At 41.3% G+C, this 12,625-nt stretch overlaps 1 protein-coding gene across 12 annotated transcripts in view; it reads right to left on the reverse strand.

The window, feature by feature from the left end:
- The window catches only part of LOC125430742 (ABI family member 3 binding protein), a 199,323-nt gene that overhangs the window by 91,596 nt on the left and 95,102 nt on the right, over positions 1-12,625 (reverse strand). For all 12 annotated transcript variants that reach the window (XM_048492918.1, XM_048492926.1, XM_048492925.1 and 9 more), the window contains 3 exons: positions 10,715-10,789; positions 6,582-6,650; positions 6,221-6,292 (listed from right to left, as the gene is read on the reverse strand). In XM_048492918.1, the coding sequence (XP_048348875.1) occupies positions 6,221-6,292; positions 6,582-6,650; positions 10,715-10,789 (216 nt within the window). The remainder of the gene's footprint in view (positions 1-6,220; positions 6,293-6,581; positions 6,651-10,714; positions 10,790-12,625) is intronic.

Below are 12,625 nucleotides of genomic sequence, written 5' to 3' on the forward strand. Positions count from 1 at the left end.
TTAATTTACATGAACTTGCAAAAGGAATTTCCTTGCAAACATGGCAGACTTGGAAAAGTGATTTGCTGCCAACAATTACACAAAACGACCTTGGAAATTATAAAAGGGGAAAATTGAATGATTCATAACTGAAAGATGTACAAATAAGAATCTATTTACATAGATTCAGAGTGCTCAAAATTCTATGATACACATGACAATCATTTTAACAAAGATTTCTTTTTAGAAACTTTAAATGCACTGTGAATTGGCCACCCACACTGTTTCTAAATAAAAAACCAATATCTCCCTCTTGATATCATTGAAATGCTTCTAAAATTTCCAAGAAAACACTGCAGTGGAAAATGACAACGTTGTTTAAACTTTCCAAGAAAATGTATTTAAAGTTTTGACAGATAACGATATCTGATAAATCTGCTTCTGAATATCTTAAAGATATTTGTGGATCTCAAATCAAGAAGGGAAGTTTGGGAAGATGGAGATCAAGCAATGAAATCCAATGAGGACATTCTTGAGTATGCTGTTTCAGAGTCTTGATCTTAAACAGTTTCACAACTAGGGATATGTACCATTTTGGGGGGGGGGGATTTTTTCAGATTTAAGAGACCTGAACTTCCATAACAGTGTGTGTGTGTGTGTGTGTGTGGGGGGGGGGTTCCCCAGCTTTTTCATATTCTTCAAAATGTTTCATTTCTATTAAACCTTGAACCCTGCATTGAGCTCTGCATCATTTGTTGCCTCTGAAATTCATGTGGAGTTTGGGGTAGTGGGCTAGAGTCAAATGCTGGGCTTAACTCAGCCACACCCAGTGTTAATCTCTGCCCTGTCATCTCCAAAGGCCATGTGGACTTCAAGGGTGGCAAGGTAGGGTTTAATGTTAGGCTGGCTAAACCAAACCAAGAGTTCAGCTCTCTGCTGCCTGCTGCCTCCAAACCCATGTAGATTACAGTGGTGGTCAACAGACAAGTAAGGGGGGCAGGTGGGAAAAGAGGAGCTCTCCCATCTTTTTTTAATAGCACCAGGGTCCAAACGGCCTGGAAAATTCTGGGAAATAATTGGCATTTTTCAGGCTCTGCTTTTCTGTTTCCTTATATTGCTACCAATTTTTTTTTAGCTCTGGCTTTACTGAATGCATGACAATGCTTGTTGCCCACTCCCTACAAAACCACAATGTCTGCTCTTGCATCTGAACCCCACAACATCACGAGAAGGAACAACCAGTTGCATAGTCTGCTGAAAAATATCTGCCTCTTTTTCAAGTCATTTTGTTCAATTCCTTTCATAGTTCAAAGCAATTAAAAAAATGTTGGACTTGACTGTTAGAATTATTTTCCCCTTCTCCTTTCCCAATTCTGTCCTCACAATTATTCAACTGTTTTACTTCCTGCCTCCCCTGCCCCAGGCATTTTATTTATTTGATCATTATGCCACCCTTTCCCAGAGTCCAGCTCATTTAGCATTCTCATGCAATGCCTCCTTCTCTCTTTTCTCTCACATCCAGTTAGCCTCTGGTTAGCTGAGTTTCTCCAGATGCTTTGACTACTCTCTAACTTGCCTGTCCTTTCAGGGCCAAACTTTATGCCATTAAAAAAAGATTTTGCCTTCCTGCAATAGGCAACATAATTTTTAAAACCTGTGTGGTCCTGTTTTGGCTTAGGGTCATAGCATTTGGGAAGGAGGGGCCCATTTCCTCAAGCCAAAACTGTCCAGTGGGGAGTTATTTGCATAATTATGGAGCTGGACATACACATGCATTGGCTGGGGGCAGGAGAGCCTTTATGCCCCCATGCCATGATCTTGACTAGAATTGGTCCTCGGTAAGGATTTAAAAGTGATGTTCTGCACAACTGCTATGTGGCTGGATCTGAATCACTGAAAACATTTTATTTAGTTGGTTCCTAATCTTCTCACCAAACCGCTTCACAGCCCCACCCCCAATTATTCTGTTTTCACAGTTTGTTCTGAATTCATGAGTTCCATTAGTAAGTACCCTAAGTGCTAATGTAACCCCCATGCCCAGAATGGGTTGGCCCAGAATGGGTTGACCCAGTAAGGGGGTGGAGACTCAGAGCAGCAGAAAGGCTGAAAGAGCTCTTTGCAGAAGACAAGGGTACCAGACTCGGACCTTGATTTCTATAAGCCCTTAACACCTTGTTAAGGTAATTGCAATATTGTTGGGAACTACTGGGAAGGTAGTTATTGTTTTTTGCTATGTTGTAAAATGTTGGAGTTTTATTGTTTCAGGGTTTTCTTTTTATGGGAGGACTGTGGGTGAGAGTTCTCCTGGGAGACCTTCATCATGTTACCAACCTGTTCATCAAGCCCGCCTGAGTCTTCAGGAACTACATCACTTGCAAAGAAGAATTGGACTTGGCAATATCAGTAGACTGTAAATAGAAGGACTTGAAATGCAACCTGAACAGGACCTTGAATGGATGGGGGATGGTTGTAAAGAAAAGTAAACCATTTTGTTGTTTAAAAATTGTTGTTGCAACTCATTCCAAGTACTGCCCCACAGAACCCACAAGCTGAGGTTACACTAACATGTCCTGTGCATTTATTACCTTCCTTTTCTTTTAAAGATCACCTCAAATGGACCGTTTCGATAGTAATAATAGAATCCTGATGGCATGTTACTCCTCGTGTTATTTCACAAGAACAGCTTTCAGGAAAAAGTAGTGTTGTGTATCACATGTATACAACAGCCTTTAGCCCAGAGCTTGGTTACTTTCCCAGTCCAATCCTTCATGTCCTGCAATTAGTTGCAAGTATAGTTGGTGGTTCCACACAGCAACTACTATAGCATTAAAATCCTAGTAACTATCCTTCTATTATGTTTACTTGGAAGAAAAATAAATACTTCCTATCATCCCTCCAACGAATTGTCTCTTTAACTTGCACTACTTCCTTGAATTGTTTCACATGGTAGTGTATATCTTGTTTATTAGTGCCTGAGCAATTAACTCATATGGCAACAACATTCCTGAATAGATGCTTATTCAGCTTATTCTCCAGGTTTTGATTTTTAAAAGAATTAGGCTACTCATTACAACTTTCAAAGTGGCTTACAAAATCAATTAAAAATCTAACAATAACATACTGAGAAACAATACTAAATGTGGCTCAGGCTCACCTGCAGCAGCAGGTTGCTGCATGAGAGGGGTTGGGGAAGGTGAGGTGGCGCAGAGCTGGCCACCTATTACCCTGCAGGCAAAACTCTTGAATGGGGCTGGCTCAGGGTGCCGTGATCTGCTGTGGCCAATGCAGGGGTGGGGCCAAGGGGTGCTGCTTACAATAAAGTGTGGCTTAAGTAGAATCCTTGGCCTCTAAGCCTCTTCTAAGTTACCTACTTTGTTTTTTTTTCACCCACACCCAGGTTCCCTCCATTTTCAAGTAGAAACAAATACTTTCAATTTACTTCATAATTTAATTCCATTTTGTCACAGCTTGAAATTTGAGTTTTGGGCATGGGGATAGATCCTTTTTTGGGGAGGGGAAATCTGCGTGCCTGCCTCCCCAATGATCAGGGAGCTTCATATACTGCAAGCCCAAGAGTGGGCAGGTAGATGGCTTGTACCCCCTGGTGGCAAGGGGAGTGCCAAGTAGAGGCTGGTGCCCACAGGGATTCCCAGGCACTTGCCATCCAAAACGGGTCTCTTCAAGCAGGCTTGTTGAGGGTGTTAGTGGGGGGTGGGCAGGTGTGCCACCACGGTGGTGGATCCATCCTCACCTTGCACCTACGCACCTTTGCTAATAATTAAACAAGCTGTGGCCAGCAATTTTCCATTAATGGGTGAGTATGTTTTTCATTGCCAAGAAGAACCATCCCTGTCTGCCCACCTTGAGCAGCAACAATTTCAATCAGCTCACAGAACAACAATAATCCAGTAAAGCATAATGACTAGGGTTAAAAACATTGGGTTTGGAAATTCCTGGAGATTTGGGAGTGGAACCTGGGAGGTCAGGGTTTAAAAAGGCTATAATGCTATACAGCCCACCTTTCAAAGTAGCCATTTTTTCCATGGAAATGTATTCCTGTAGGCTAGAGTCAACTGTAATTTTGTGAGATCTCCAGTCTCTACGTAGACGTTGGCAGCCCTAAGTGGCAAATAATTAGGCCAAAGCAAGACGTCATACAATCTAGCTAATAAATGCAGGTGGTAATTGGAAGTTTAACTGATGGAAGGCACTCTTAATTACTATGTCACTCTGTATATGAAACAGCCAGTCAGTGTCCCAAAGTATTTTCATTTAATCTAACCTCAACAACAACTAAGACATCAGCTTTCCTGACCAATATTACCTCCATCTTATCTAGATTCAGTTTCAACCTGTACACTATCATCCCCTTCACTATGACATACAAACACTGATTCAGAATAGAGGAAGCAGAAGTCAAATAATAGATAGATAGATAGATAGATAGATAGATAGATAGATAGATAGATAGATAGATAGATAGATAGATAGATAGATAGATAGATAGATAGATAGATAGATAGATAGATAGATAGATAGATAGATAGATAGATAGATAGATGGATGGATGGATGGATGGATGGATGGATGGATGGATGGATGGATGGATGGATGGATGGATGGATGGATGGATGGATGGATGGATGGATGGATGGATAGATAGCAACTCCAGTTTAAGATCTATTTTAAAGTTCTCATGTATTAAAGAGAATTGGTAAGAGGACCAAGCCTACATAAATAAATACCATGCATAAGTACAAGCTGAAAAAAATATATGTAAATCAGATCCGCCCCCACCACCCAAGATAGAAAAGCCATACAGGAAATGGTGGAACAAAATGAGATCATCTGCAAATCTACACAAATGCATGATGTCTATTCTAGACTACACAGTTAGTGTGGAAGCAGGGGTGTACCACCTATAGGGTACACCTATAGGGCCATGGGGTTACTACACAGTTAGTGTGGAAGCAGGGGTGTACCACCTATAGGGCCATGGGGTTACCCATGTCCCTGGCGCATGCCTTTTGGACATGTGGGGGGTGCTGGCCAGGTTCCTGTGGCGCAGCATCCTGGCTAGCACTCAGTGACTTCCCTGGTGTTGGGGCACCACTTGCCAGTGTCCAAGGTCAAGCCCAGCCATGCAGCCAGGATGCCTCTCTCCTGCCAAGGGATCATGCCGGTGCCCAAGGCCGGGCCCAGCAGTGCAGTGGAGTGGCCTCTCCCCTGCTGGGGGATCACATCAGCACGCAAGGACAGGCTCAGTCACATGGTCGCCTCTCCCCCACTGGGGGATTGTGCTGGCACATGATGTAGCATGGCAGGGAGGCATCTACTCCACTGGGCCGGTGTTGATGGCGCCTGGTGCTGAGGCCAGGCCCCCGCCACATGGCCAGGAGCCCCCCTGTCCTCCCTGTCCTCCCTGCTGATGGGGAGGGCAGAAGCTGGCCTGCCCCAGTGGTGCCACTGCCGTAAGTGGGACGTGGGGGGGGGCGCTTGACCAGGTGTTGCCCCCAGGTGCTGTTTTCCCCTGATACGCCTCTGTGTGGAAGCATTATGAGATCATAATGTTCCCTTCATCTGGTTCCATATAACCATGAAGACTGGCTCTTCAGTCTGAACAGTACAATATTTGATGGCAATTAAGTTCTTATGCACTGTTTGGAATGTGTCTATCTTCTGATCATGACTATTCTGACTTGATACAGATGAGTATGCACTACTCATAATAACGAGACTGTGCTGCCACACACTACTATCAATAAACCTGTATGTAGGCCTTCCAATGCCTGCTACCACCCAAATTTCCCACCCCCAAGGAAATGAAATGTGAAGAAAAAATGGCTTCCACATAGTGACACTCAAGGAATTTCCCCCTAGTATCTGTGGTAGACCATAAACAGTAGAGAAGACAGCCTACAGCATAACCTGAAAATGATATCATATTTTCCCCAAACTTCATCCTTCTCAGGCACCATCCCCAAATGTCCTGGTCATTGTGCAGGTAGTGTTGGGAAACTTAACTGTATGACAATCGAATGAATGTGGTTTTGAGGACAAGTGTAAAACTTATGTAGGCAGTCCACATTATGTGTATATATATCGTTTGCATACACACATGTATCGTTGGGTATGTTAGGCTTATAGTTGCAAAAGGTACTCTTTGGGCCAGTGTACTAAACTGTATTATTCACATAATGCCCATCCTGAAGCATGCAGCTGAAGGAAAAACAATAATTACCCAGCTTTGTCTGTGTGGTTTTTGGAGCAGTCGTTTGTGGCTGCGAAGGAACTGGCTGCATTTCATGTGAAGCTACAGTAAAAGAAATTGCCAAGCATTTAGAGAACAATGATACAGAATTTATGACACAAGAAGTGTATTTTCTAAGACTCATATGGTAGAGTGACTGGGCCTTCTGGGACATCATTTTGCACAAAATGGAAAGAAATATAAAATGATGGAATAAAGTTCCTTAGTCATACGAAGAACTAGAACAGATATTACACCATATATCTATTGTGTGCCTGTGAGTACGCACTGACCATTTAAAAAATGTTGTCAAGTAAAAATTAAATCAAAGGACACACACAATTGCCATTACCTAATTTTCCCCTGGGCGTTTGCAGTGTGGGAGTGTGTATTTTAGGAAATTCTGGAAACTTGTGAGGAGCTAAATGGAGAAAAGAACAAAAACACGTAACAATTAATCTACAAATCCTGAAAAAAATAGTATTTGCAACATAGTGATCTGCTATAAAAGAAAGAAACAAAATCTCATTCACCTCTTTATTCCAGTAATGGTGAACATATGTGCCCTCATTGGACCAGACTGTGGGGCAAATAAGCTTTTGGCTGGCCCTCTCTGTCAACATTCAATTGAAAGGTACCTGGATTCTGAATAGTAATGAATGAAGGATGGCAGAGAACACATGACGCTAACTAAAGAATGCAGGACTCTTCAGGTCTAACACAGATGCAAGTGTTTTTACATAGATTAAGATACTTGTTAAAGGCTAAATCACAATGGTTTGATCCCAAAATATTTTTTGCATATGCTGGAGTCTTAGCACCAGTAGAAATGTACTGAGACAACACTAGCAGTATTCCATCCTAGATGACTGGACTCAAGACATACAATCCAGTAGTATGCATGGGATGTGAGAATGAAGGAAAGGGGCTGTTGACAGCATTATGTCACATTTGGGGAATAGTCAGAAATTATATCACATTTCTTTAGGAACAGCCTGAGAGCTCTGTGACATAATGAGAGTTTCCTTAACTGATAATAAGGAGGTTTGATAGGTTTTCCTTGGAAATGGCTTGTCCTTATAAAACAACTACATTTTCTCGGTTTTCCCCTGATGCTGCTCAGAGAGGTGGTAAAGAATGAATACCCCTGCCTGCACCATGGGACTGGCAACCCTAAGCTAAAACTGTTAACGTCCATTCTGTTTTCAGGGCAATTTTTAAAAAAGTGTTTTACAATTCAATAGACTTTAGTATGTTTTAATTCAGGTAAATATTGTTTTCTATTTCTTGTAAATTGTTTTCTATTTCTAGTTAATTTTTTTTTACCTGTTGGGGTTTTAGGTATACCCAAGCCTATCATTTTACTTTTTAAAATAACTTGCATTAATTATAAAATTTAAGGATTTTAAAATATTATAATCCATTTGTTATTAAAAAAACCCATATAAATAAAATGAAATATAATTAAATGAATTCTGTTTGCTGTTTATAAAATATCCATACATAAATATTGCAGTCCTAAGTACATGTTTGGGGTGGGGGCAGGTTAGCCTTACTGAACAAGTTTCAATTGGATTCTGAATAAACCTGCTTAAGATTGTATTCAAATACTTGAAAGTAAGGGCATGCATCAATCTTTACAGTATTTTTCAAATTCAAGTTAAATAAACCAGATTTTTTTGAGAATCCGGACAAAGGCCTATTATGCATGGAAAGCTTACCTTGGGACTATTCTCTGCACAGTGGCCTTGCAGTGGGTTCTCCTTGGGTTTCTCTATTTACACACCCTCTTAGGTACTCAGTTTTTCTGCAGAGAACTCTCCTGGCCTGGTTCTCTTAACTCAGCCCATCAATTTATTCTTAAAGGCACAGATCTCATTACACTTGTTAGTCAAGATTGTTGGCTCAGTCTTTAAACTGCACTTCTATAGATTTTTCTGTTCCAAAAATAATCCCCCTCCAATAAAAGAGCAAAGCAATTCCCTGGATCACATGCTACTACAGAAGGGGACACTGTGCTACAGCTGATATTCTCCCCCCCCACCACCACCACTGCTGACACGGGAGCACAGAGGCTTGTTATTTCCAAGCACTCTCTGTCAATATCTCAATATCTAAATCGAATGCAGAGATCGTCATGTTTTGGCTAAACCCATGTGAGTGAGCTTCTTTTCTTTCACTTGAATGAGCTGGCAATATGGAAGGGAGAATGAAGAAGGTGTGGATGGCAGTGAGAGGGAGTGTGAACACTGGCTGTGGGTGGAGGGAAGATATTCAGGGTGAAGATGTGTTCATTGGCAAATCAGCTTGCTCTGGCAGTAAAGCAAAATTAAAATTGTGCTAGAAGTGGTCTTGCTTGCTGTAGAGAGAATAAAAAGTGAAAGAAGGGCTTGAAGAACTACGTTTGTACAAGAAATCTATGTCTGTACAAGAAATCTCATTTACCCCACAATGCAGCAAACATGTTATGCATAACTGGCCAAAAATTTAAACTTCATACCGATATAGGTTTTTCAACTTTTTTTGAACATCTAAAAATTTTAAGCTCTATTAAACCCTATGGGGCTCCGGAAGGTGTTTTTTTAAAGGTATAAAACCATTAAATTTGAAGTGTAACTTCAGTTGTCTCTTTTTAGAAGAACTCCCAGGTTTGGTAAACTGCAGTGTAACTTCAGTTGTCTCTTTTTAGAAGAACCCCCAGGTTTTGGTCAGGGGCTTCTATTTTATGGACCCCCAAAGAGAGACTCCTATAAAATTGAACCCCCACCCCAATCTTTACCAAACCTGGGGGTTCATGTAAGGAGATTCACCAGCAGCTATGGTACAAATTTTGTGCCTCTATCCTTTAAAACAGGCCCCCAGAGTCCCAGAAAAATAACCCACTGACATTATATTGGTCCTTTCCACACGGCGGCGGCAGGGCTTCTCCACTGGCATAATTTATGCCGGTGGAGGTGTGGGGACTGCTCACATGGAACCGCCTCTCGGTCGCCCTCCCTCCCTCACCTGCCTCTCCAGCGTCATTCTGGAGGGCTGCAGGGACAGCGTGGGCGGGTCCCTGCAGTCCTCCAGACGACGCTGGAGAGGCAGGTGAGTGGGAGTGACGGGGAAAGGGGCAGCTTCCCTGCGGTGCAGTTTGCACCACGCTGACGAGAAGCCATCCCTTCAATGGCGGCTTCACGCCACTGGGGGGGAGCGAGGAGGGCGCTGCTGCAATGCAGCAGCACCTCCTATGCGAACAGCTCCACCGTCCCTAGGACACTGTTTTTGGCCCGTGCAGAAAGGGCCTTTGATTTATTTCAGACCTGAGGATTGCAGAAAAAAATGTTCCCAACATACAAAGATGGTTTTTTGAGGTAGGGGTACCAAATGTTTAGCATAATTTCAGATGACTCTCCTTAGAAGCACCACAAAGTTTGGTGAAGATTGGGTCAGAGGGTCCATTTTTACAGGGGCCCATTTTTCTCCATTGAAAACAATGGAGATTGAATGGGGCACCATCTTCCGAAGTTCATAAAATTGGATCCCCTGACCCAATCATTACCAATTGGGATGCTTCTAGAAAGAGTTATCTGAAGCTACACTGCAAATTTGAGACCGCTACCTCATAACACAGCCTCCTTGAGTCCTGCAAAGATACCCTAGTGTAAAATGGTCCTGATTGGTTTTGCAGCTTTTCCCCTGGATTTGCCTTTTTGGCTCCATTGAAATTGTGCCCTTTTTCAGTTTTAAAAAAAGTATTCAAAGGTCCTAACAGCTTTTTTCTCAGTTTGGCATATTTGATGTGCACATCCCTACTTGCAAATGAAACAGTGCAGGATATTTTGTTTAATATTAAACACTAAATTGTACATGGAAACAAGGAATGTCCAAATTAGTTATTCAGTGTGTTCCACTTTTTTCCCCATTTTTTTTTGCCAATTCAGGCTTAGGGACAGTTTACATTTTGGAATGAGTGGTCTTTCTCGTCATCTGCAAGATAAAGTAGTATAGACTTGATTTTAAATTCAAATATTCTTTTGATCACTCACACTGAGGATCACATTTCACTATTTTAACAGCTGGTAGAAATATAAACTAATACATTACGGTAGTCATCTCTGTGATTATATATTCATGAGACTCAAATCTGTCAAATACTGCTTGCATTTCGTAATTCAGTCAAAACAGGTTCTTGATAATTTTCTGAGTTACTGGAAAGGTCCTTTTTTTTCAAGGAGGAAGGTACCTTATAGACCTTCTATAATCTATAATCCTATCAATTGTAGGATTAAATCCTATATGAGAAGGATCACAAGTTTATGTTCATATAGTCCTAGGCTTATGTACACCTATGATAGTCATGCCATCAGAATATGTATGTGCATGTGTGCTTTTTGACAATATGAATGAACTTATCCACACCTATAATAAATTAATTTATCCACACCTATAATGGAGTCATAGTCCTGTCAGCAAAGTGAGTACCATAAACAAAGTATTTACCTAATGTGTCAAGTGGCAATTCAGCCATGGAGCTTATTCTAGGCTTTGAAGATTCCAGTTCACTTTCAGTATGTGCTAAATAAAGAGAAGAGTTGACATCTGTTCTTCAAACATTCATTACATGATGGTGATATTGTGTACACTTCAAATGATGAGGACAAATTTATGAAGGGATTATTTTATCTTCTAGCTTCACAAATTCAACAGTGACACATTTTGTCAAAACAAATGAAAATGTTTTCATTAAAAATACAGATAGATATACCACAACTCTCAAAGCAATGATAGCCCCCCCCCCCAAATCTTTAGATATAATAATTGTTGAGAAGGCAAAGAAGGGTATTTTTGGCAACTACATTTCAAGAATAGTAAAAAGTGGTTTGTTAAAATTGCAAAGCACAAGTTATGTTGGAATTGTTAGCACTATGGGCTTATGTTTACATAGCATTTAAAATGTAACATTATAAGCTTGCCACTTTGATGACCCACACTGTCACAGCTTTTTTGTTCAATATTACTCAATCAGTTAAAAGTAAACAGTTCATTTACTGTGATATCCAGGGCTGTCCTCCATGATTTCAAATTGTAAATGTGTTAATTTCATACCCAACTCACTGTTACTTTGTTATGCTGACCAACTGAATAAACCCAAATACAGGAAGCTGTCTAAAATTGAATCAGACCCTTAGTCCATCACAGTCAGTACTGTCTACTCAGACTGACAGCAGCTTTCCTGGGTCTCAGGCAGAGGTCTTTCAAATCACCTACTGCCTGGTCCTTTTAACTGGAAATGCTGTGGCTTTTGCCTGGGACCTTCTGCATGCCAAGAAGATGCTCTACCACTGAGCCACAGCCCCTCCTTATTGTTGCTGGCCCATTATGCATGGAGCACTTTCCTCAAGGCTCTTCACTCCATGGTGGGGCAACAGTGGGGCCTCTCCGTTTATATGTGAGGAAGTGGCCCCCTGAATGCTATGTGGCTTGCCTGCCTCCACTTCTGAATAGCTCCTGGTTGCTTTTTTTAAAAAGTCCATTAATTTTTAAAATCATTTTATTGAGGCATTGCTACAGTGATAGCTTATAAGTATTAAGTTTTTGTCTTTTTAGAAAAGCTGGCCATCAATCCCCCAGGAATGCCTGCAAAGAGTGGGTGGCGGAAGATGGAGAAGAGTGAAAAGCCCAAAGCTAAAGAAAAGATCGGGTTGGCCTGCTCTCAAGAACTGCGCGGCTTCCAGGATCTGCTGTACCATAAGTCTGAGCATGTCTGCAATTAAATCTCTGATCCAAAGGAAACGTATCCTCGCTGCAGGGCAGAGCACCAATGTATAATCAGCCTCAGTCTCCATGTGTCTAGTGAGTAATATAAACAGTAAAATAAACTTCAGGGGTAATAGATAAATAATAAGCTGTTGTGTGAATATTTACCTATTCAAAAATAGATAAATTTTGCTGCACAGCTTAAGATCCTGATTCAGGTGCTGGGAAAGGTCTAGATAATGAAGCGCAACATCCCAATTCAACCTGAGAGACTTCATTATGTAAAAGGAAAAAGGTTGGAATACAAATGGGGTGATATGACACCTTAATTTTTCATCTGCAGAAAAGCTAATCGGATCTAATCCAGTATTGTGGTAACATGTAGGTGATATGCCAGGGTCCCCAATATGATATCCATGAGCACCATGGTGCCTGCTGACACCTTTTCTGGTGCCTGACAAATATTATTTAAAAAATAGGTGGGGGCAGGCAGGACTTTTGTTCAGGAAGGCTTCTGATTGACTACAGGAGATCCGATTGGCTGTGTAATTTTTAAAAAATTATAGCATAAGAATCTACACTGTGCTATTAAAGTTAAGTTGTATGGCTGGGTCTACCTTCTGTAGCCATGCCACGTCAGAATTCCAAATGTAC

Source organism: Sphaerodactylus townsendi, linkage group LG04 (genome assembly GCF_021028975.2).
Source record: "Sphaerodactylus townsendi isolate TG3544 linkage group LG04, MPM_Stown_v2.3, whole genome shotgun sequence".
NCBI lineage: Eukaryota > Metazoa > Chordata > Lepidosauria > Squamata > Sphaerodactylidae > Sphaerodactylus > Sphaerodactylus townsendi.